Source organism: Microtus oregoni, unplaced genomic scaffold (assembly GCF_018167655.1).
Source record: "Microtus oregoni isolate MIOR12 unplaced genomic scaffold, Mior012 000065F_ref0000479, whole genome shotgun sequence".
In the NCBI taxonomy this organism is placed as follows: Eukaryota; Metazoa; Chordata; class Mammalia; order Rodentia; family Cricetidae; genus Microtus; species Microtus oregoni.
The window spans coordinates 5,786,779-5,811,455 of NW_024543875.1; the positions used below are offsets into that span (position 1 = coordinate 5,786,779).

Below are 24,677 nucleotides of genomic sequence, written 5' to 3' on the forward strand. Positions count from 1 at the left end.
TGTGGGGACAACTGAAGACCACCAGTGTCCATCCTTGTGTCCCTGGTGGAGGGACGATGCTTGCACACATCCCACGGTCTGGTTCCTCAGACGAAGAGTTTGACCTTCAGCCAATCCAGAAGTGAAAGCTTCTTTGATAGGGCTGTAAAGCGGGGGAGGGGCAACCACTGCAATGTTAGGGGTCACCGGCTCCCTTGTGTTGCTCCAGGACATGGAGAACAAAGATATTGTGGCCTTCTCTGGCAACTTTACCCCTTTCTTCGGCAGTGCAAGGATTAGCGGCAGAATCTTCTGGACTTCTTACCTCCTGGGATGCGCACTTGAGATTCAGACTTGACCAGAAAGACGGACAGAAAGCCCAGGTGGTCCCACACACTTCTGGGATTAATTGGGTGCTCTCTAGGCCAGGGATTTCCAGGCTTCAGCGGGGCCCAGTTCTGATGCCTGCTTCAGGACTTCTCTTGGCTAGTGGCTCCCCAGAAAAGGAGCAACGGCGGCAGGCCAAGGGCTCTGTGGGAGTAGCAGGCTTCTAGCACACCTGACTGCTCTGCCTCTCCTCAAGTAGGTCAGCAGCCTAGTGGCACCTCGCCCCAGCGTCCTTTAGTTCCTGAGGCTTCGATCCTGCTTCCTTCTAAATATGGTGGGAAGTGGAATAAGCTTTTATACTCCCATTTCTTCACTGCTTCCAGGTACCCACTGTTCTTGAGATCCCATTATATCCAAAGCATACCATTAAATACAAATACCAAACAGAAGTCACACTGGCAGTATAAGCCAAACACTGATGATATGGAGCTGTTTTCTTTGGGGACAAGGTCATGCTATGTAGCCCTGGCTGGCCTTTAACATGCGATGGCCCTCCCCTCTCCTAGTGCTAGGATTATAGGATGTGCCTGGTTTGCGGCTTTGGAACTTTGTGTCCATTTGCACAATGTGTGGGTTTGGGGAGGTTTCTTTGGAAAGACGGTGAAACAAAGACAGCCTTTCCAGAGAACCAAGGCTTTGAGCTCAAACCAGGCATGGGGATTGCACACACATCCCTGTGTTAGATGGCTGGACTTCAGGCTGAGAGTTGGCCTCCTGTCCTGGCCAACAGTTGCTCCAAAGACAGACTGACGACCCACTCCCATGTGCAACCACAAAACCCATCCATATCTACCCAGAGCCATGCGTGGGGCAATGAGGAGGGAGTCAGATTCATCGAACAGCAAGGCGGGCTCCCAGTGCGTGGGGAATCCCTCTGTGTGGGGATCTGCAGGCTATACTTCCTGGGGTAGAGGACGATCTAAGGAGCCTGGTGCCTGCTGAGGCTCTGCCTCCACCTCAGGAGGATTGAGACCCCTCACCTGATGTGAACCTTTCCTGAAGAGAGAAGACCAGTGGGCTGGGAGTCTTCAGACAATATCTGTAGTGTGTTCCAATTAAATCACACTCTCAATTTAACAGCCGAGGAAACCACACTCAAGAGCAGAAACACAGTGCCCGAAGGCTGTAGCAGCTCAGGGTGGATGGAGTCCCTGGAGCCTGCAGGTCCAGCATGCCCTCTGAGGAGACCTTGAGTCCTCTAGAACAGGTTGGAACGGAGTACACAGAGGGGAGACTGCCCATGGCATTACCAGGAAGTCTGCTCTGAGCACACGGATCTTTCTCACTTGTTCAGCACCAAGTCCTCTCTAGACAGATAACGGGCCTCTCTCTGGTCACAGCCGCTTCCCAAGTGAGCAAGCCTAGCTCTGAGAAGACTGTAGCCCAGGGACATCCCTCTGCAGACTGGCTGGTAGAACGAGACCTAACCCTCAGGTCTTTGATTCTTGCTTTATGACCAAAGATTGCAGAATCCCAGAGCTGGAGGGTCGGATGCAGTGCGGGCCTTTTGGGAAACCTGGGCTGTGCATGGTGATGGCTGGATGGTGCCCTGCCAGGCTGGCAAGGAGAGGCTAGAAAGCCTTCCAAATGAAGCCGAGACAAAGCACCTGGTGGTGTGGACAGTGGAGGTGGCCCTTTCTGTCCACCGTTCCCCCAGGGTTCTGTGGACAGTGGAGATGGCCCTTTCTGTCCATCATTCCACCAGGGTTCTTGCCAAGCCCCACACACTGGCAATGAGAGGCGGTCCTCATGGATAGGGTCTCCTTAGCTCCTGCCTCGTTTTGTTCATTGTGTTCTCCGTTAGTAGAACATACTACTGCCTGCTCCCAGGCCATGCCAGGCCATGCCAACCATCCACAAAGCAGGAACGGAGGAAGGGAGAGGAAGGCTGCCCAGATGGGGTATGCGAGACCTGTCTATGCATTTCTGGGGGGCTGTTTGTCCCTTTGAGGTCCACATCCTTCCCCACTCTGGAATTTTTTGCTTTTCTCAAACGCTCTCCTATTTATCTCTTTCCGCTCCTTCCCACTTGTCCCCCAAGCTCCAAAGAACAAGCATGGCCCCAAGAAAATGCCTGAGTCTCTTGGAACTGAAGAATGCCTAGCAGAGAGTCTGGCACTTGAGGAGGCCATAGCGGTGCTGGGACCAACTGGGTGTGACAGAACGTGGGTTTTCGTTACAGGGCCTGCAGGTGTGTTAGGAGAGCGAGGGGTGGAGATAGGAGAGGAACACATAATATAGTGGCATGTGTGTGTACCTGTCTCTCCACTGACACAAATAGAGGTGCCTTCCTAGCGAGCACGTGGGATGTGTCCTGGCTACAAAGCTAGGAAGAAGCGTTCACAGCTACTAGCAGTGCTCACCCGTGTCCTCTGAGCTTTCGACTTGCAAGAGAGAAGAGTTCGCAGCTCCCGATGCCTTAAGTTGCTGCCCAGCCTGCAGCCTCCACCTAGCGCCTTTATCTCCTTAGCAAGCTTGTTTCAAGTCACAGAATCCTGAATGACAAGAGTCAAGAGTCTTTCTGAAACCTTGGGTGGGGCCAGGCCTGGCTGGGCTTTCGCTGTGGCTGAGGCTAATCCATACCTGTGACTCATCACCACCTCTCTTAACATAACGAAGACAACCTCAGTGCTGGAGGACGACATCACCCACCATCACCACGTGAGAGAGTAGACAATCCTTAGGAAAGTCCCGTGGGCTTGCAACCGAGAGGGAAAATCCCGGGCTGTTAGACAGACACTGGCCTCTGTGCTTACCTGCCGTGGGGACAGACCCAGAACCATGACTGTGCTTTCCCTGGAGTATCCGGGAGGCCAGGGTAACTTCCGCGCACGGGTCCTGGAACAGTTCCCTGTTGCCTGGTAGAATACACCAGGGTCTTGCCTCTAGATTTATCTTACATCTGTTTTCCCTCACAGTAGACATGGAAATATGATATACAGCACCTAATAACTCGCGTCTGCCTTACTTTGGCCCTAATGAGTGTTCAAGCCAGTCTTCAAACTCTGTTTGAATGAAAATGGGAACCCACAGATAACAGGTGCAAAGAACCTCACACTGGGAACCTGTAACATGTTTTAGCATCATATTGCCATAACACACGTCCACAAGAGACTGGACTCTGTGACCATGCGAGAATGTCATTCACAGCTGGCCTGCAGTTTGACCAGCCTTTAAAATATATACACGGAGGTTTAAAATATATACAGCTGGGATGGAAAGAGCAGGAGGGGCTGGCTTCTCCCTGCTGAGTAATTGTTCAAGGAGAAAAAGCCAATATTCTCTTGATAGTTCCCAGCTGGGGAAACCCTGGGGTTCTGGTTAGAATCTCCACTCCACTCAGGGTCTGCTTCCTAGAGCGGCATCTCAAGTCCAGGGGAGGACAGGTAGACAGTGTCAGCATTGTTCACGATGAACAAGGTATCCTACGGCTCGGTTCAGTCATCCAGCCCTGGGTACCAGGTGCCTCTCTCGCCTTTGGATGAGGTGCCTGGCATTGTTATAGGATTCACATCTGACACACTGGCTTCAGGCTAAGTTCTGAAACGGCAGGGCCAGGCACTTGCCGGGCAGGTGCTGTCTGTTGCCTGAGACCTTTGCCCTGTGTAGGCATGTCAAGTGGATGCTGGCCCCAGCAGAACCATAAAGATGAACTCTGGAGGGACAGTGAGCCCTCATAAACTACTTGGGGGAAGAGTCGAGACAGCTCTCAAAGCCAGGCAGAGCTGAAACCGAGCAGGACTTGGCCACACCAGCGTGGTCGTCCACAGTGAGCCCCCTCGCTGGCTTACGTTTAATACGTCACTGACCCCTTGGCATCCTCCCTCCTGATAGGTGCTCGATGGAGTAGAGAGAGAGAGAGAGAGAGAGAGAGAGAGAATGTTCTAGAGGTTAGGTCTCTGAGACGTTGTTTCCAAACCTTTCACCTTCTGTCTTTGACAAAGGCAGGTGACAAGGTCCAGATGGTGTGTGCGTCTATGTGAAACAGTCACTGATAGACACACAATGTGTGTGGTGAAGCTGAGCTTGCATGAGGAGCAGTCCCATCCGTGGCTGACTGAGGGATCCCCCTCTTCTTGCTACCTTCCCCAGCTGTGTCCACATTATCTGAGTGTCCATACCCAGAAATGAGGGCGGATCTCAGTCACACTCTCTGTGACATACTCAGAAGGACAGATTTCAGGGGACTGGACTTAAGAAGGACACTCACTGTTTGAGTTTAACTCAGCTGATATTTGGGGAGTGCTTGATATCTGATAGAAGCTTGCTTTCCAAGTAGTTAGGGAACACAGGCAGGCAATGACCTGTTCCACGCTGGTCCTTCTATGCCAGTGCTCTTGGTGACTCCAGCCTGTGTGGCATTACAGAAGGCCACATCACAGGTCCACAGCTTGTTCCCATGGCCTTCTCCATTATGACCTGATAGCTGTACCGTGTCCTGGTTGGTTCTTTGAGATTTTTGCACCAGAGACTCAAAGACAGACTCTCTACCTCCTACATGTTTTTGTTGTTGTTACTGTTTTGATTTTTTTCCTTGTTGTATCCTTTCAGGGTCTCACAGATGCCCTGAAGGCCTCTTGGACCCCAGGGACACAGTAAGATCCTGACTCTTTCAAAGAGCATTTTCACACACAGGTGACCCTTGGCTGAAGGGACGGTGACCGCAGCTTACCTTGTACATGTTGCACAGCACAGGACGGCTGTGGGCCAGAGGGCTCCGGCTCTGCTTTAGCCAGGGTACCTGCCGAGGAGGACAGAGTGGGCTGGGTGAGTCCAGTGTGGGCACTGCCTGCAGAGCCCCGCGGTCCTCCGACAATCTCTAGGACCTGTGCAGCTGACCTCCTGCAGGCAAAGGAACGTTTGCTTGTCTGGTGTGGTGAAAGGTTTTGGGAGCCTACCATTGAATTGCAAGGGAATAGCCTCATTTCACACTGAGTTTTATTTGCAGGCCTTTATTCCCTAGGGGCAAATGCAGTAGTTTGTGCTGGATTTCCAAGTAGGACTCAGACTGAATGGCATTCTCTAACTTTTTCAAGGCTTCTCCAGAGTTCCAGATGACTTCAGGACCTGCAGTGTTCGGGGTCATGCTTGCGGTCACATGGAGTGACACTCTCTGCCTTCCTTCTTTGTTGGTGAAGCTCAGGGACACCACTCTTTCCCTGGCACGAGTCATGTTACTCTCAACTCTACTGCTATAAGTCTTATGGCATGGGATTTATTCCTGATTCAGAGTATCCTAATTTAGAGTGTTAGTTATGAGAGAGTATGTTGACCTCAAGGAAGCCCAAGTGAGCCTCAAAGAACGGAATTAGAGGGCCCAAGTAAATGGCAGGCCAGAGGCATCTCTGTCCTTTTGACTGTACATGGTAAAATAACCAGAAGGGAGGGGATGAAAGAGGGATGATGGGAAGTGAGAGAAATGAAGGGGGGGGGGAGAGGAAGGGAAGGGGAGAATGGGGGAGGGCTGCTTAGAGTGGTCAGTCAAGAGAGAACGTCCATCCAGTAGGTTCCAGATTCTTGCTCTGGGGCAGGTGAATGGTCTTGTCAGTGATGGGCAGGAGCGGAGCATTGTGCCAGAAGGTGACTGTAGTGTCTGACTCGCTAGTTCTGTTAGGACCACTGAAAATCAACACACTAGGGTTCCAAGAGGAGCATCTGCGGTGGGCTGTGCTCAGTGGCATGTCTCATGAACAAGAGTCGTCACCCATACAAGAGGGGCCACTTCTATGCTAGCAAGAGTTTTGGTGACTTAAATCCTCTCCATCAGGAGCTGAAGGATGAGGAACTCCAGTATTAACGCTGGAGTGAACCTTTTAGGGGAAGCCTGTGTGGGCTTCTGTTCAAGAAAACTTGACTGTCCCCAGAGTGACCTCTCAACTGAGAAAGGGAGGGTGTCTGAGCAAACCCAGGCCACACACATGGACAGAAGGAGAGAGAGAAGCCCATTAGGGTCTTCTTTGTAGAACGGGACAGCTTTCCCAATGAAAGCCACTGTGAGCTCCCCGCATCCCTGAAGGTCTGACATCTATACACAAAGTGGGCAGATGGCTCTAGGCAAACCATAGCTCTGAGAAAGTGTGACCTGCTGATGCTTACAGAAGTGTAATCTGTACCCTGACATCACTGCTCCCAAACAGGGTTAGACAAAGGATAACAAGCCCTTTCCTTGCTGTGCAGATTCACAAGGGTTCGAGCTTCGAGTCAGAGTAGGTGCAGGCTGACAAGAAAACGTCTTCAATTGACTAACTGGGAAGCAAGTACTTCTGAGCCTAAGGTGTCCCTGCAGCTTGGAAGGAGTGGGGTGTGTGTGTGTGTGTGCACGTGTGTGTGCGTGAAGAACGCCCCTTAGAAACAATCACATGTAGGGACTTCCCCAGGACACTTCATTTTCTCTGAGCTGCTGCTCTCTGCTTTTCCTGTTCCTAAACAAACAACTTCAAGATAAAATACAAAGCCATGGTTTGATGGGATCATCCAACAACTCTTAGATACTGAGCCAGTATCTTGGTGTTACCATGACTTTCACCATCAGCTCAAAGAGGGATTATTTTCCGTACAATGATCTAGTTCTTCAGATGCCAGGCTGCACTCTCCACCAACCAGTCAGAACTGCTCACCACCGTCTGGCTAATCCTTTTTTTTTTAACTGAATGAAATACCAACGATTGGGAAATCATCCCTTAAAGTAGACGTGGGTAGAAGGAGGTGAGAGTCGGGATCAGGGTCCCTGGGGAGGAAGTCACACAGGTCACCTTCTAAATTGCTTATTGTCTTTGCTTTTATCTCTCATCTATCCTGGCGGCAGGTTTATCCAGCATTACTCTCTAGAGGAGCCTGGCCCTTCCTCTGGGTTCAACTGCAGGAGTCCTGTGGCTTTGAACCTCCCTGGGGAGCCCAGCAGGGCCGTCCTGGTGTGTTCACTCAGTGTGATGGCTAACACTGATTGCCAACCTCACAGGAGCTAGACTCACCAGGAGACAGGCCACAGGGTTCAGGAGAGATTATCTTGATTGATAAGAAGACCCGCCCTCACGTACTATGCATTGGGCTGGGATTCTGGACTGAATAAAAAGAACTCCAGTTGAGCTGCAGCCTCCATCTCCCTGACTCCTGTCTGGGGATACAGTGTCACCAGCTGCCTCCATCCAGCTCCCGCCGCTATGGTGCGCCAAATGTGAGCTGGAATAAGCCTGCCCTTCCACATGTTGCTTTGTGGGGGATTTTACAGCAAAGAGGAAAGTTAGATCCTCAGTACCGGTGGGCTTTCCTGGGTTGGCCCCTTTGTGCCCTCACATCCCTTCCATCCTCAGGACACCCCGTTAAGTGCTGCAGGAGTGACAGTGACTACGGGGAGGGAGAGAGTTAGCTACCACACCGCCACGGCGAGAGTACCGGGGACTGTGCCATTGTCGGAGGTGACAGAGTTTGAGTGCCCAGACTTACCTGTGGGCGTTTCTCAAGGCCGTGGAGATGCCAGTCACACAAAGCCATTAACAAAATAAAAATACAACTTAAAAAGTCCATATGCAATTAGTACACCATCTTTGGTCTGTTAAGATGTTTAATGAGAGCATACAGAGGCAGAGATGTACATTACGCGGAAGTTTACAGCAAAATCAAATCGCAGTACAACCACCTAAGGGTATCACCATTAAATACAAACACGATTTACAAACATCCCACTTTTACAGAGGGCGCAAATGCCCGCCAAACTCCGGGATAACTGCCACCCACTTAAGTAGCAGTGGATGGCGGTGGTAGTCAAGGTGGCAGACAGGCAGAGTTAGACACTAGGGACCAATACCCGGCCAAGGTGCGGCTACTCATTAAAACAGTTTATACAAGAAATCTCAAAAGCATGACCTTGGACACAGATGCTTTCACAGGCAGACTTTCTCTAAAACGCCTCTCAAAAACTACTGCCAAGTGGGTGGGAGACAGGGAGGGGCATGGCGGTCCCTAGTGCTTATGAGGAAGTTTTGCTTCTGCCTGGACCCCTGAGTGCTCTATTTGCAGGTAGCAACAACAAACACTCTCTCTCTGACAGTGGCTCTACTGGAATTCTGGGAGGATCACATGGGTACTCCCACCATGTCCTTCATGTGACCGTGCATGTCACCTTTCCACACAGTGGCAAGTGTATCTGCCACCTTCGGATGCCAAAGTTAACAGTGAAGACTAAAGTTACTGGAGAATGGGGATACGTTTAATACAGTATTAGAATGTGGTAGAAAGAGTCAGGGAACAGACACCGGCCATTTCACAAGATGGATTACACCCAGCAGTACTTAGTCCTGGCCTGTCAAAACAAGGGGCAGAGCAGCCATCTGCAGACTAAATGACAAAAGGCCTACACTGGCAGGTTAGAAATGGAGATTGCATATTAAATAAATAGATAATAAAAAATATAGGTGGAGCCACTAGTAAGGTGGCTTAGCTTAGACCATCTTCCCCCTGCTGGAAGAATGGAAGATGAGCTGCTACCTTCTTGTGTGTGTGTGTGTGTGTGTGTGTGTGTGTGTGTGTGTGTGTATCTGGATGCGGTGTTGTATGATCAGCTTAGGTCCTCTGTGAGATGCTTTCTTTGAATGGGAAGGGATCTTTCTATGATTTGTGTTCCGAGACAGCAGCTGGTGGGCCTGGGACTGCCCTAGGACTGGGGGTTGGTGGGCTCGGCAGTAGGTGAGAGGAAAAGGGGTTGGAGCAGGTGCCTTTGTTCTCTTCCTCAAAGCCACCTACCTCCTCACACCCTCTTTAGGCCCGGGCATCCTACTGGCTGGGAGACCTGTTCCTCAGAGGCCAGAGCACAGCCTCCCTTTCTTCCCAGGACAAAAGAGAATGCTCTCCATCAATGGACTTTTCACCATGGGTCTCAGAAGAATATGCCTTCTCAGGGCATTCTTCATGAGCTTTCTTTGAATGTCAGCCCGGCAAACACACAAAGGCTGGGTGTTGTCCCCGCATTCTGTGTGCCGGGGGTGGTGGCTCTGCATGGCACGGAGGCACCACGTGCCTGGGGAGGGAGGATGCAGGAGGCAATAGGACCAGAAGCCCTTTTGCAGGGTGAAGGAGGGTGTTCAGAGTCTCCCAGATTCCTTCTGGAGAACTGGCTCCGTACAGGCAGGCTATAGTTTTATCTGCAAGTGGCGGGTGGTGGGTCCTGTGGTCCTACCTGGGCACCCTGCACGTGAATTAGACCCCTGTCTCAGAATGACAGTGATAGCTAGCTAGTCGTTGGGCTTTTTTCTTTGCAGCTTCCTCAGGGACCTTTGTAGCCTAGGAAAACGAGCCCCCCCCATCTACAAGCATCAAAATACAAATAGAAACAAGTACTCCAGAAGCTGGCCCCAGCTGCTAGGGTGATTGTGATTCATAGCTCGGTGTAGAGTGAGATAATTTTCTATCTCCGACATTAGAGAGCCAAGCATCACATTCAAGTAGGCTTGGACACAGTGACCAGGCCCTTGCTGTGTGTGCCTGGGCAGCAGGTTTTCAGCAGAGGAAGGTGCCTCTGGCTCCATCTGGGACAAGCTTCAGGAGGGTACAGGGGAAGGCCAACACAGACAAACTCTATGGAAATGCCATAACCCTATTTTTGTATGTGAATTAAAAAAAACCAAACAAACTAACAAATAATGAGAAAATAAGGATCACATATACAAACATCAAGGGACCTTTTATGTACAAAGGTTGTTCATTTAAAAACTTTTTCATATTCGGAATGCACAGCAATGGTGCAGAGAATTGACACCTTAAGTTTAAAAAAAATCCCAATTATTTAAATATATATATGTATAAAATATATATATATATATATATCTCCAGTGAAAATGCTTTCTCTCCCTCAGGATCCTTGATGATCTAAGAGAAACTATCTGTGAATATTAGTACTGCTCTGAGCCTTTACTGTCTCCTGTGAAACATTTGATGGGCATGTGGTTTTAAAACAGTACACATCTGTACATTCTGGGAGGGCCATGGTGCTATCCACGGACATGCTATGGTGTTGCAGCAGCTTGAACCACAACCACAAAGCTGGTTCTAGACTCTGAGCCCTCCCTCTAGCTGGTTCACTTTTCCTGCACAGCATAAAAACATGTTCTTGTCTCCTCAGCTGCACAGACCAGGTTAAGGGTTCGAGGCTGGTGAGGCTGAGTGTGTGTGTGTGTGTGTGTGTGTGTGTGTGTGTGTCTGTGTCTGTGTCTGTGTCTGTGTATGTGTGTGGGGGTCTTGGTTTCACAGATAGGCCTCAGGGGACAGACATCTGGACCCTCCAGAACCAACATGCCTTGAGAAGAACACTTGAAAAGCCACACGAATGTAAGTTAGAAACAAGCCCCAGGATTGATGTATCGGGCTGAGAGCCCTGCCAACGACCGAGAGAATGTCTAGTACAGGCTGCAAAGGAGCCACATGCACCTGGACTCTGTCAGCAGGTCAGATACACCGAGGGTTAATGACAAGCAAATTGTGGTGACATCCTAACAAGGCTGTTGAGACGCCGAGGGGCTCTGGTGGCCACGGAGAGCTCAGCTCCAGCAGTTCAGTCACTCTCTCTCAAACGTGTGGCTGTGACCACAACATTTCAGGAAACCTGCACTGCCAACAGCCCCAGAGCCGTGGAGAGGCCTCCGTCCCACACTTTAGTCCAGAACCGCTTGAGTTCTGCAAGGCTCTTAGTCACCATTCACAGGCTGCTCAAAAACCAGGGCTTGTTTTGAACGTTCCCACCCACACTCCTCCCCAGAGTTGTCCAGCCGTCCAACAGAGTTAGAGAAAATGCCACACACTTGTAAGGTAATAGCCACCTGTCACTAGCTGCTAGACAAACCTGAACCACAGGCTAAGGCATCCCTCCCCAGGTGTTGCGCTTGGAAACTGGACTATTTGTACCTTTTATCTTCTGATACAGTTTTTGTTTTCATCCACAGAACATTTGCTTTTGAAACATCAGGAAGCACAGTTTATATTTAAATTAATGGAATCACAAAATAATAAAGCTTTGACTCATGAACATTCATTAATTCCTCCACCCGCCCCCAACAAACTACTTAAGACCAAGGGGAAAGTTGCCCAGAGGTGGAGGGGTTTGCTCTGCAGACCTCCGTCTCCTCAATGGACCATTACTTCACAGTGGCGAGAAGTTAGCGGCCTGAACCAGCAGCGAATGAGCACAAATCAGGACTGAAACCAGAAGCACTGTACAGAGGCAGAATCAGCGGAAGCCCCAGGCAAAGGGCACACACACCTAAGACAGGTACTCTCACTGTCACATCCAGGGTGCCCCAAAATTCAGATGCAGAAGACCCTTGCATTCCTGAGTGACACCCCAATCGCTGCCCCCTTGTGACAAAGGGAACAGAACAAGTAGAAATAGGCTAAGTGGTGACCAAGGCCACTCCCCTGGGCCATCAGCATTGTCCGGCTAGGACCAGTATCTCAGACACAGGGACATGTGCCCAGTTCATTTGCCCACCTCTCCTTCCTTTCTGCCGTTAACCCCACGGCTCCTCTACTCCTCGGAGCTCACCTTGCCGGAGCCCCGCTTGGGTGCACCTCTGTCACCACTAAAGAAGCGCCCGATGGAGTCAAGGATGCCCGTGTCTCTGTGCCTTGGGAGGAAGCCATGCCTGGCATGGTCCATGGTACTTGCTGTGGCCAGGTACTTGGATCGCTGTGAGGGTCTCTTCTGTGATGCCATCACATCCAGGCCTTCGGAAGCTGCTGTGGAGTCTTCTTGGATGGTCTGGAGCTCGTCGGACTCGGAGGGCCTGTCTTTGAAGGTGTTGTCCTCCCTTCCTGGGGCATCTCGGGAAAAGAGGCGGACCAACTGGGGGCGGCTCCCTGGGTCAGCTGGGTGGGCACCCTGCCAGTTATTCTTTGGGTCGGCTGTGTGCTTGGAGTCTGTCACCGCTGTGTCCTCAGCCGAGGCCCCATTGTTTTGGACCGCATCTGCCTCCCCTGCAACAACAATGCGATATGAATGTGGGCCTGTGCACGGCCTCCCGAGGGACAAAGCCGCTTTCTTCCTGGGGTCTTGAGCTAGCTGTCTCCTATAAAACCAGAGATAAGTGATGGCCCCAGGAGCCCCCACAGTACTTTGGATTGCCTCAACTGGAGGGAGCTAGCCTGGATTGAGCTTGCTTGGTATAGGAGACTCAGGGGTCATTTTCACGATCTCATCTAAAGAACCCTTCCTCCCCAGGGTGGGGATGGCCTGAGTACCCATAGCAATCATGCCAAACGTCTCCCGAGTTACTCCCTGCACCAGAGAGCTCTGTGGTGTCGGTATCTTCTATCTACTGTCTAAGTTAGGGCCACCGATGTACGAGCCCCAAATGTTGAAACCGTTGTTTGACAAAAGGTGGTTTTAGTGTTCTCAGTAGAGACTAGACTCCTCACATCTTCCTGCAGCTCATACCTAGGGAAGCAGGTCACTGGGGCCTTCCTCTCTCCCAGATTCCACAGGAGGCCTCTGGCCCTGGGAGCTGCTTATCCAGGCACTAAGTCTATTCTTCTCTCAAGTTACAGAGTTGGGTTTAAGTGACTGTCACTTAGCTTCCTCTCATAGGTCTCACTCTTACCTGTAGAAATTTGGCTTAGCCACACCTTCCTAACACCCATCTATCCACTCCCTACCCATCCTTTATCGAACCTCCCTCCCGTCTACCCATCAGCCAGCCCTCTTATCCAGAGTTTGGGATGTGCAGACCCCCCTCATGACAGTGGTGGTGCCTAGGCCAGGCTGAGGGGCCAGGCAGTGCCAAGGATTTGCCAGGTTTATACTCTAGGGAGGCAGAGGGAAGAAAGAGGCCCAGAGGGCTGAAACAAGGCAGCCGTGGGTGGGGACACTGTTTTGCTGAAGGTGTTTTCTGGTGACTCCGTCAGGGTATCATAAGTACCACGTTTCCATGACTCATCAGAGCCACCCACAGGACGTGGACACTGCCACTGGCAGCCCTGGTACATCACAGAGAAGTTGGAGCCCTGCTCATCAAGAAACACGTGTGACCCCAGGGGATCACATCACATCCTACAGCAAGCTCACGACACACCTCTGCAATGCCATTTGCTTGGTGGTTTGTCCTTGTGGTATTGGGGAGGTTGTCCCTGAGACTCCCTGTCTGGTGAGGCTAGAGATTCCATATTCCCAGAAAGGAAGGTGTTCACAGTCGGTTTGGAAGCCCTGAGTACCATTCTCTAGGAGGGGAGGCTGCACGTGAGCACTCCTGATATGACATTTCCCCATCCACCTCACAGGGCCCAGATGGCCAGCAGAACTTCCAGAGATGGATGGCCTCAGGCCTGCTGAAGGGCCAACAGCCTTGATGAACGGTTCCTGGGAGAGTCTTCGTTTGCAATGAGATGCAATGGCTAATAATCATTATCGACTTGACAGAATCGCCCCAGACAACTAGAATCACCCAGGAGACAACTGGAATCGCCTAGGAGACAATTAGAATCACCTAGGAGACAATTAGAATCACCCAGGAGATGACTGGAATCACCTAGGAGACAATTAGAATCACCCAGGGGATGACTGGAATCACCCAGGAGACAATTAGAATCACCCAGGAGATGACTGGAATCACCTAGGAGATGAGCCTATGGACATGTGTGTAAGAGAGTCTCTAGATGGGGTTAATTGCAGCAGGAAGACCCACTCTAGATGTGGGTGGCATCACTGCACCGGCAAGGGGCCCAGAATGACTACACAGGAGAAAGCAAGCCAAGCAGCTGTCTCTCTGCTTCCTGACTATATGCAATGTGACCACTTGGCTCACTCTTACTGCTGGCTACGATTCACTCTACCTTCACAGTGTGGGACAGAATAAACCTGCTCTTCCTTAAACTGCCTTGGGCAGGAATTTTGTCTTGGCAACAAGATACCTAACCACTATAGAAGGCAATGTGGGATGCACCAGAGTATGACATGAATTGTGGATGGATTGCACTTCCTAAGAAAATTTCTCTGCCTTCACACTCATTAAGATCTGTGTGCTGGTACCCAAGGCGAACGTGAAGCAGGCACTCCGGGTTGGGCTACCCCATCTGAGCAGCTGCTCTCTGGGGCCAGCATAGCTGATGCGGGATCTGCACCAGTCACGTATAGACTTGGTGATTGGTAGACTTGTGTGTGCACGCACGCACTCACAGAGGCAGAGAGAGAACACTATCAGAGGTGCAGCCTGGCACTTCTGCCTTCCAACCTATGCTTTGGGCAGGGTGCTCACACAGAAGGACCCACCCTCTGCTGCTAGAGCTGCTCACAGGACCAGGGTGACACTGTGCTGGTCACCTGGTTTCATTCTTCCACAATATGGAGAAATAAAAATGGAACATATATAAAATGTCTCCTGGTTGGAAACATCAGAAGACTTCTGACTCCAGTGTGCCTCTCTTATTTCTTAGTGTGTGACTGTCCTGAGGTTTCCAGGGTGAGTTGAAATGACCAAACATTCCACAGCTGTCTGAGCTCATGGAGGCTCCTCTGATCAGATATGGGATGGCCACATGGATGACAGGTCGGTGGGGTCTGGGACAGCTGATAAGGGGTCTGAGGCAGGTGGTGCCCTTGGTTGCACATAGTTACAGAAGTTTGCATAAATACAGCACCCACATTGCAAAGGCTTCCAAATCCAGAAAATCACAGGTTCTAGAGACTGACCCACAAATAACATGATCTCCATCTCAAAGTTCTTAACTGGGGTCTTACTCCAAAGCTGAGCCGCAACCCCATGTTGCAGTCTAAATATTTGCTGGTGACAAAGGGCCAGGCAAACTCTGGGAACCAGGATGGCTACGGTCTCATCCAGGCCTCTATTGGATGACACGTGCTGTCATGACGGGTGCTGTGGGAACGGGTCACTCAGTTTAGGGTGACTGAGAACAGGACAGGACCAAGTGGGTGGAGATGCCCGCTGGCACCCTTCTTTCATGACCACTGGCTCGTCGTGAATAAAAAGGAACATGGCTATTTCTAGCAGTACTTAACCTTGGTCACCATACAGTGTTTGAAAGGTGCACACAGCGCTCTGTGGGGTGCTTTAGAGAGGTGGGGTTTGCAGGGGTGCAGCGCTGACTTACAGGTAGAGAGGGTGGCAGGAGCACCTAGGAGCCTGGTTCTGGAGCTGGAGCTATAAATTCTGTAGCTGACAGAAACGCATGCCAATGAGGAGGGAAGACAAGAGCTATGCTGTGAGGAATTAAAGGCATTAACAAAACACAAGAGCATCTGAATGCTAATATTTTTACAACAGTTGGGCTTTGTGTCCTTGAATGCAGTTATTTGTGAGATGCAGAAAGGCCTCTGTGTCCCCAGAGTGGCTCCTCCCTTCCTGAAAGAAGTGTGGTAGGGAGTCTAAACCTGTAACTTGCAGCCCTGTGAGGGGCCCGAGCACAGTTCAGCGTGTTCAGGAACATTGCCTCGGTCAAATTGAAACCAGAGATGTTTTCCATTCAGACTCCATTTACAGAAGGGATGCGTGCCACTCTTAGGGACACGCCCAGATCTGATCTTACCAAAACGGGCATGGAGAGTATTGCTAACATCTCTCCAATCTTACGGCTATGAGAAGCCTGGAAAGCTCCGGTGGGGAGACAGCCTGGCCTTCTGAGAGGTGAAACGGTACACCTTTGAGCAGTCCGGGTACCAGGAAATTTTAAATGGCTTTTAGAGCTCAGAGACTCCCAGGGCCTTGACATTTGGGGTGACATTTACTATTTAAAGATCCCTGAAGTCACGGCTCCAGGAGGCTCATCTTCTGCTGACCTGGCCAGCCAAAGGGCACAGTGGCCCAGGCTCTATGAACTAACTCCCCCTTCAGAGCTTCCTGGTGCTCACTGAGTCCTCCTTCAGGATCTTTCTGTGTGGCTACAGCCGCCAATCTCCGCCCCCCATCTCCCTTCATTTTTCCTTTGTGTCTGACCTCCTCCTCCTCTTCTTCATCCTTCCCCCACACCCTGTGTTGGGGTTTTTGCTCTGTTGCTAACTCTGTATCCATCAGGTTCTCGTCACCGGAGTCCATCATATGCTACAACATCAGCATGGCAACACTAGGCTACATCCTTTCATGCGCCCTTTCGACTCCTCTGTACCCTCATACAGAGGGCAGCTTCCTCTTGCTCCCCAAAGGGCACCCACGGACCATGTGTGAGTGCTGGCTCAGAATCCTTGCACTGAAGCCCGCTGTGGTAGCCCTCCATGTCACATTTTCAAACTGGCCATTCTTGCCTGGATGCGACTCCTCTTTGTGGTTAGTGAGCACTTTAGGGCCTGCCTTTTCCTTTGCTTGGCTTCACATTGCTTCCCTGGCTATTTTGTGATTATTTCTATGTCAATAATAATAATAATAATAATAATAATAATAATAATAATAATAATAATAATCTTATGTAGGTGTTCATGTTGTGGGCATGTGTGCATGTGTGTGAGCGTGGGTCCATGTGTGGCACAGCCTGTGTGTGAGCGTGGGTCCATGTGTGTCACAGCCTGTGTGTGAGCGTGGGTTTATGTGTGTCACAGCCTGTGTGTGAGCATGGGTCCATGTGTGTCACAGCCTGTGTGTGAGCGTGGGTCCATGTGTGTCACAGCCTGTGTGTGAGCGTGGGTTTATGTGTGTCACAGCCTGTGTGTGAGCGTGGGTCCATGTGCGTCACAGCCTGTGTGTGAGCGTGGGTCCATGTGCGTCACAGCCTGTGTGTGAGCGTGGGTCCATGTGTGTCACAGCCTGTGTGTGAGCGTGGGTCCATGTGCGTCACAGCCTGTGTGTGAGCGTGGGTTTATGTGTGTCACAGCCTGTGTGTGGGTGTGGGTCCATGTGTGTCACAGCCTGTGTGTGAGCGTGGGTTTATGTGTGTCACAGCCTGTGTGTGGGTGTGGGTCCATGTGTGTCACAGCCTGTGTGTGAGCGTGGGTCCATGTTGTCACAGCCTGTGTGTGAGCGTGGGTCCATGTGTGTCACAGCCTGTGTGTGTGCGTGGGTCCATGTGTGTCACAGCCTGTGTGTGAGCGTGGGTTTATGTGTGTCACAGCCTGTGTGTGAGCGTGGGTTTATGTGTGTCACAGCCTGTGTGTGAGCGTGGGTCCATGTGTGTCACAGCCTGTGTGTGGGCATGGGAACATGTATGTCATAGCCTCTGTGTGGGCATGGGAACATGTATGTCATAGCCTGTGTGTGAGCGTGGGTCCACGTTGTCACAGCATGTGTGTGGGCATGGGTCCATGATGTTACAGCATGTATGTGGGTGTGGGTCCATGTGTGTGGAGATAGGAGATAATCACAGATGTTGGTTCTCACACTCTATGTCCCGACAGGGTCTTTTGGTTACTGCTGTCCATATGAGGCTAGCTGTGTTCTGGGAATTCTCCTGTCTTCACCTCCATCCCTCTCCCCTGGGGCACATACATGTTACTACAGGTTACATTCACGCTACCAGGTCAGGCTTTACCAGTGGGCTCTGGGGTTCTGAACTCAAGCCCCAGATACTTGCACAGCAAGCAGGCACCTTGTCTACTAAGCCACCCCGCCCGCCCCCCAACTCCATGTCCTTTATTTTTGAGACTTTCTCTGTATAGCTCTAGACTGGCCTTGAGCTCGTGATATTCCCGTTTCAGCTTTCTGGGTGCTGGGATTACAGATACGCATCCTCACATCCAGCTAACGAGTCATTTTTAGGTGTGAGTTTCTATTAAATCTGCTTTTGAAATGAGCGTCCATTATGGAATCCTTTGTGACTAGGTGTGGAAGGCTTTGTAGCAAGAATTGTTCACCTGGTTCTGAGGTACCAAGATAATGGATTTAGCATGACGCTTTACCACGGGAAACAAACCATCACACGGTCCTGGGGTTTGACAAGTCCTCTGCCCACGTGTGCTAGGGGATCTGTGCATGCAAAGCAGAGCACAGGAGTAACAGAGAACAGATATCATTAAATCACCCTGTGCTGCTTCTGGAGTCCGCAGAGGCCCACAGGCATAGCCCTGAAGCTGACCTTGTTCTCCTGCCCACAGCTGTCCTCGGTAAGTCACTGGCCGAGCTGGGCGGCAGCGCGTTTCGCCAGTCTCGTCTGTCGTGCAGACAATGGCAGCCTAGCGCGAGGGTCTCACTCAGTGTCATCTTCAGCTCAAGCTACTGTCCCCAGAAGCCAGAGGTTGGTGCTAAGGGTGTGTTTCTTCTGCTGCAGTCTATTGCGCCCATGGAAACCCTGTCCCACAAACAGCTCCACGCTTTCCAGCACACCCCACATGTCCTTCCAGTTGTCTCCTCAGGGCCTCCAGTCTGGACACCTTCCTGAGGAAATGTGAGGCTTTAAAAGGTGTGCACACAAGCATGAGGTGCTGGGTTCCCAGGGGGAGTTCAAAAGCTAGGGGTGTGGCAGGTGGGTCTGCATTTCCTTTCCGTCGTTTCTGGACATGCTGAATCTGGTGCATGGTTCCATGCACAGACACTCACTTGCAGGAAACCTGCACAGACACTCACTTGCAGGAAACCTGCACAGACATGCTTGCAGGAAACCTGCACAGACAGACACGCTTGTAGGAAACCTGCACAGACAGACATGCTTGCAGGAATCCTGGGATGCAGGCAATGCAGGTATGGGAGACCACACCGAAGCCCTCGGACAGGATCAGCCACCTTCAGAGCTCAGAGCCTTTGCACAGCTGAAGCTACTTCAGTTGGTTAAGTATACCTCAGCATCACAATCAACAGCTGGATTCCATTAGCTGGGCATGCTTGACGATTCTCAACCCCCAAGAAGTGATTTTGGCATCTAGCCAATGGTCAGTTCTGGAAATAGTGCCCCAAATACATCCATCTATCTAAACATGCCAGAGTAGGCCACTTTCAGGATGGCTCAGACCAGACCCTAGCTGCAAACTCAGGATCGGAGAGACCATTATTGTGCAATCTGCAATGCGGAGAGAGTGTAATTATTTGATAGAGATTTAAAAAACAAAACAAAACAAAACTCCTGTTTTAAAGCGTGTGGCCTCCTTTCATATTTCTGGTCAGGTGAATGACTAAAGGTTCCCGCTGTAGGATGCAGACTAGCATACAGGCCTGTTTCTAGTTTTCTCTTCCATGATGCTTTATCATCACAACACGGTGAGATTCTGCACATCAGCCCCTCCCCCGCTCCTGTCCTTGACTGTGACTGTTTGGTTCCGGCAGAAGAAATTTTGAGATCCCAGCATTTTTCTTTATACACAAGAAACACTTGGGACATAGAGGTGATGGTGGTGGGGCACAAGGCACTGGTGTGGAAGATATGGGACACCGACGATGCCAGGACAACTCCCCCCGGGCTCCTCCTAATGCTCAATTGTTTGCTCCAATTTGTGGGAATTTTAACTACAGCAGCTGTACAGATAAGTGGATAAATCTGGAGACTTCCAGGCTGGCAAGCTTGAGGGAGGCTGCCCAGACTCTGTAACCAAGAGAACATGTGGCTCAGAAGCTCCCTATTTAGTGACCATGGGTGGATGAGTGGGTGTTGGCTGCAAAAGGGGTCTGCAGGTGATTTTCTGGGGTCCTGACCTGGGTAGGAGAGCTTTTCTGCTGTGCTCTCAAATACTCTCAACAGGAGAAGCAGGGAGGTCTGGGGCCAGGGCAAAGTTTAGTCCCCAGTCACTGGCATCTAGCCCTTGATGGAAACCATGAACTTTGTGCTTTGGGGCAAGCTGCAGGCACACAGGTACATATAGCCCTGCTCCTACCTGGAGAAGAGGGGAGTGAGGATAGATACCTACAGGACTCTGACCACTTGACCTTCTTGAGAAGCAGCCCTGGCCTACAGAGGAGCTATGGAATCTGGAAGTGTGGGCCAGGCTGGAGAGGACCTTCCTTGTTTATGGAATAATTCTGCCACTGGCAGGCTGTGCTCAGGGTCACCTGGGAGGGCATAGGAAACAAAAAGGCCCATGGTGTGGCCTGTGGACTAGCTATGACAGAAATTCTGCATCTATGAGAGGCATGTGGCTGCCTGCCAGGCTGCCCGGGGCGATGGCTTTAAGCACTTCCACAAATGGATCTTGTCAGCCCACCTATCACACACCAATGCCTCTTTTGTGTGCCCAGAACATATAGTTTCTATGTACTCTAAACAGCTCACTCAGGGACTCTCCCACATCAAGAAAGGGGTCACAATAACTTGAGAGCCTCAGGCTAGGGCTGGACTATACTCCTTGGGACCTACTCACATACTTGGCCAGTCTGAGTCTTGCTGAGTGAGAGTTTCCTGTGCCCAGTGAAGGCAATGGCCCACCATCCAGCTTCCCTATTGCAGCCTGTGTAGACATGAGAGATAAAAGGAACCCCATAGTCATAGTTTCTTCTCCTAACACAAGCTCCAAGGATGCTATAGCTCTGTAGTGAGAAGTAGACCTAGAGTAGTGCCCATCCCAGACTGCAGCATCCCAGGAAGCCTGCAGCTGAAGGTGATTCCTGGATCCCCATCCCAGACCACAGCATTCCAGGAAGCCCACAGCCGAAGGTGATACTTGGATCCCCATCCCAGACCACAGCATTCCAGGAAGCCCACAGCCGATGGTGATTCCTGGATCTTGCCAGCATTACAGAGCCAGTTCTTAGCACACATAAGCTGAGTTCAACTGAATGTGAACACATGGTCCAGAAGTCTGGAATATGACAGAACTGACCCTGGTTCTACTACCTTCAGCATGTGATTTCACGGTTTTACGGCTTGGCTACCTTGTATGCCTGAGATCACCTCAGATGTATGCCTATGTATCATCTGAGGATTCCGGGCTCCCTCATAGTCTTGTTTTGACAAGACCTTACGGTATGAGGTCTTAAAACATTCTTAGCCCTGGAGCAAATAAATGCTCTATCCATAAATCTATATCTACCCCATCCACCATTTATCTATTCTACCCATATGTTCATTTATCTGTCCATCCATTCATTTATCTGTCCATCCATCCATCCATCCATCCATCCACCATCCATCTATCCATCCACTATCCATCCATCCATCCATCCTCCATCCATCCATCATCCATCCATCCATCCATCCATCCATCCATCTATCCGCCATCCATCCATCCTCCATCCATCCATCTATCCATCCACTATCCATCCGTCCATCCATCCTCCATCCATCCATCCTCCATCCATCCATCCTCCATCCATCCATCCTCCATCCATCCATCCTCCATCCATCCATCCTCCATCCATCCATCTATCTGCCATCCATCCATCCTCCATCCATCCATCATCCATCCATCCATCCATCCATCCATCCATCCGCCATCCATCCATCCTCCATCCATCCATCCTCCATCCATCCATCCTCCATCCATCCATCCTCCATCCATCCATCCTCCATCCATCCATCTATCTGCCATCCATCCATCCTCCATCCATCCATCCATCCATCCATCTATCCTCCATCCATCCATCCTCCATCCATCCATCCTCCATCCATCCTCCATCCATCCATCTATCTGCCATCCATCCATCCTCCATCCATCCATCCATCCATCCATCCATCTATCCTCCATCCATCCATCCTCCATCCATCCATCCATCCATCCATCCTCCATCCATTCATCCATCCTCCATCCATTCATCCATCCTCCATCCATTCATCCATCCTCCATTCATCCATCCATCCATCCACCATCCATCTATCCATCCACCATCCATCCATCCATCCATCTATCCTCCATCCATCCATCCATCCTCCATCCATCATCCATCCATCCATCCATCCATCATCCATCCACCATCCATCCATCCTCCATCCATCCTCCATCCATCCATCCACCATCCATCCATCCATCCGCCATCCATCCATCCATCTATCTGCCATCCATCCATCATCCATCCACCATCCATCCATCCTCCACCCATCCTCCATCCATCCATCCACCATCCATCCATCCATCCATCCTCCATCCATCCATCCTCCATCCATCCATCCATCCATCTATCTGCCATCCATCCATCCTCCATCCATCTATCCATCCATCCACCATCCATCCATCTATCATACATTCACTATCTCCCCCTTATCTATCCATCCACCCACCCCACCCACCTATCTATCCACCTACTATCGACTCCATCCCATGGTTCATCTGTTATCCGGTAATCTATTCATTTACTCGTTATCCAACCTCCCCATCCATCCATTCACTTGCCCATTGCCTATCTCTACACTTTCCACCCTGGCCCACCATGAGACCACTTTCTTTAGGCCTTCATTTTTTTCCTCTTCAAGTGTCATTGATTTTCACCCCCAATCTACCAGAGATGCTGGTTTCTAGTCCCACAAGAAAACTGAGCCCTGGATTGTGTGGCCTCAGGAGAGCATCCAGCCTTAGATGCTCTAAGCTGGATTCCCCCACCCACAGCTTAGGGCTCCAAAGGTCCTTTTGTCTCCAGTGTCCTACTCAAGACCCATCACCGCTATCCCTATAGCCACTGTCACCATAAATAAAAGTACAACCCAAGCCCACACGCTTCCTCTGCTGCCTTCTACGCGCTGAACTGGAGAGACTCCCTGTGCCAGGCTCCATGTACCCCACCTCCTCCATAATGGCATTGTCTGGTTTCCTGAAGGCAACAGAACCAGTGTGTACCTCTTCTTCCACCTTTCTTGAGGTGTAAAGTGCTTTCCTCCGACGACAGCACCCCAGACATCAATGTGACTTTGGGTCAGAGAAGCTGTAATCAACTCAAGAGCAACCCTTGCAACCAAGGCAGAGACTTGGCATTAACAGATGTAATGAAAGCCCCACATGGTGAGCACTGCTCTGGAATTCCTTCAGAGTGCTGTGGGCTCTAATACTTTGCTTCCTTTTGTCTTCCTCCCTGTTCTGGGGTTGAAAACTACGGCCTCCTATGCGTGACAAGTGTTCAGCCACCGGGCTATGTCTCGGCCCTCTTTTCATTTTGTATTTTGAGACAAGTTGTGTTTTTATTATATTTACATGTTATATTTCCTTAATTTGTTTAGGCTGGCTTTGAACTCACTCGGCAGTGGAGGTAAGCCTTGAGCCTACCTCAACCATCTTCCTTCCTCAGCTGCCTGAGCAGCTGGGATTACAGATGTGTGCCCCCAGACTCAGCCCTGATAGACTTTTGTGCCCGAAAACAACCCCTCAATCCATTGTGTTGGTGGAGTGTTTTCTAGAACAGGCTCCTTCCAAGGGTTGCAGCATTTGTCATGAAGATAAAGTGCCAGTTTTCTGTAAATGTAGGGAAGACAAGAGCAGCAGGCTGGGTCCCAGCCATTTGTCAGCAGGTCCTGCCCACTTGCCAGTCACACAGGTCTGTCGACTCGTTATCAGGGCCACATTCTGTAGGGATATGGATGTCTAGGTGTGTGGCCAGGCTTTTGAAGCATGGAGGTGGCTGGAGGAGATGCTTTGAAGGTAAGTGTAGCATTGCTACCCGCTCTGTGAGTTGAGGTGGCTGGAGGAGATGCTTTGAAGGCAAGTGTAACATTGCTACCCGCTCTGTGAGTTGAGGTCACTCCATGGGCTTGGAAACTGGCTCCATGACTCTCCGGGGGTATACAGTGGACGTGAGCAGGGACTGGAGCCAGATTCTGAATTGTACAGGCTTCAGATCTTATATTGGAGAAGCCCTTTTATCCTCTGTCTTGCAGACACTTGACCACCGGGAGGGTGTACTGGAGTCGGGCAGGTAACGGGTCTGGGAAGGGTGCCTTGAGTCTGGAGCACACTGGCCATCGTGGAGAAGCTCGTGATTTGACACCACACTGCCTGCAAGAGCAGGCTACCTCCATACAGTCTCAGAGTCTCAATTGGGAGGTACAGGGCCATCGACACTGCAACCCCGGAGACACGCTGTGATGGAGTGCTAAAAGCTGTTCTTGCGGATAACAGCTTCAGTCAGTTAACAACTTACTACAGCCACTTAGAAGACCATTCCATGCACTACGCAAGGGCCTATCACATCTGCAATTGGTTGGCATGAACACGGAGAAGGCTCTGTGCCAGAAATCTCAGGCTAATGGGATTGGGAACATTGCCTTAGTGTGAAGGAAAAGAACTGGGTTGTCAAGGGATGGGCAAGGGGCAAGCTCTGAATCAGCATTGCCAAACTGAAAGAGCCTGGCCCGGAAGAGCAGGGGCAAATGCTACAGCGGAGAGCTTTCTGCAAATCTTCACACATGCTCTGTGTTGTAGCGTGTGAGCACGGCGGAGCCACATGTTTCCAGGCCAGGTAGCCTGCTCACTGGCAGGCAGAAAGCAGAGCACTGGTCCATTCCTACTGTCAGCCCCGTCATTTTGCTCTCCTCCTTCTTCCCTTCCT

The 24,677-nt window shown here is 50.8% G+C and overlaps 1 protein-coding gene across 3 annotated transcripts in view; it reads right to left on the reverse strand.

Moving 5' to 3' along the window:
• LOC121440162 (myelin basic protein) overlaps positions 1-24,677 on the reverse strand; it is a 108,765-nt gene that overhangs the window by 19,607 nt on the left and 64,481 nt on the right. For 2 of the 3 annotated variants that reach the window (XM_041640901.1, XM_041640899.1), the window contains exons 4-5: positions 11,897-12,327; positions 5,039-5,107 (exon numbers count right to left, since the gene is read on the reverse strand). In XM_041640901.1, the coding sequence (XP_041496835.1) occupies positions 5,039-5,107; positions 11,897-12,327 (500 nt within the window). The remainder of the gene's footprint in view (positions 1-5,038; positions 5,108-11,896; positions 12,328-24,677) is intronic. The other variant, XM_041640900.1, reaches the window with a different exon arrangement.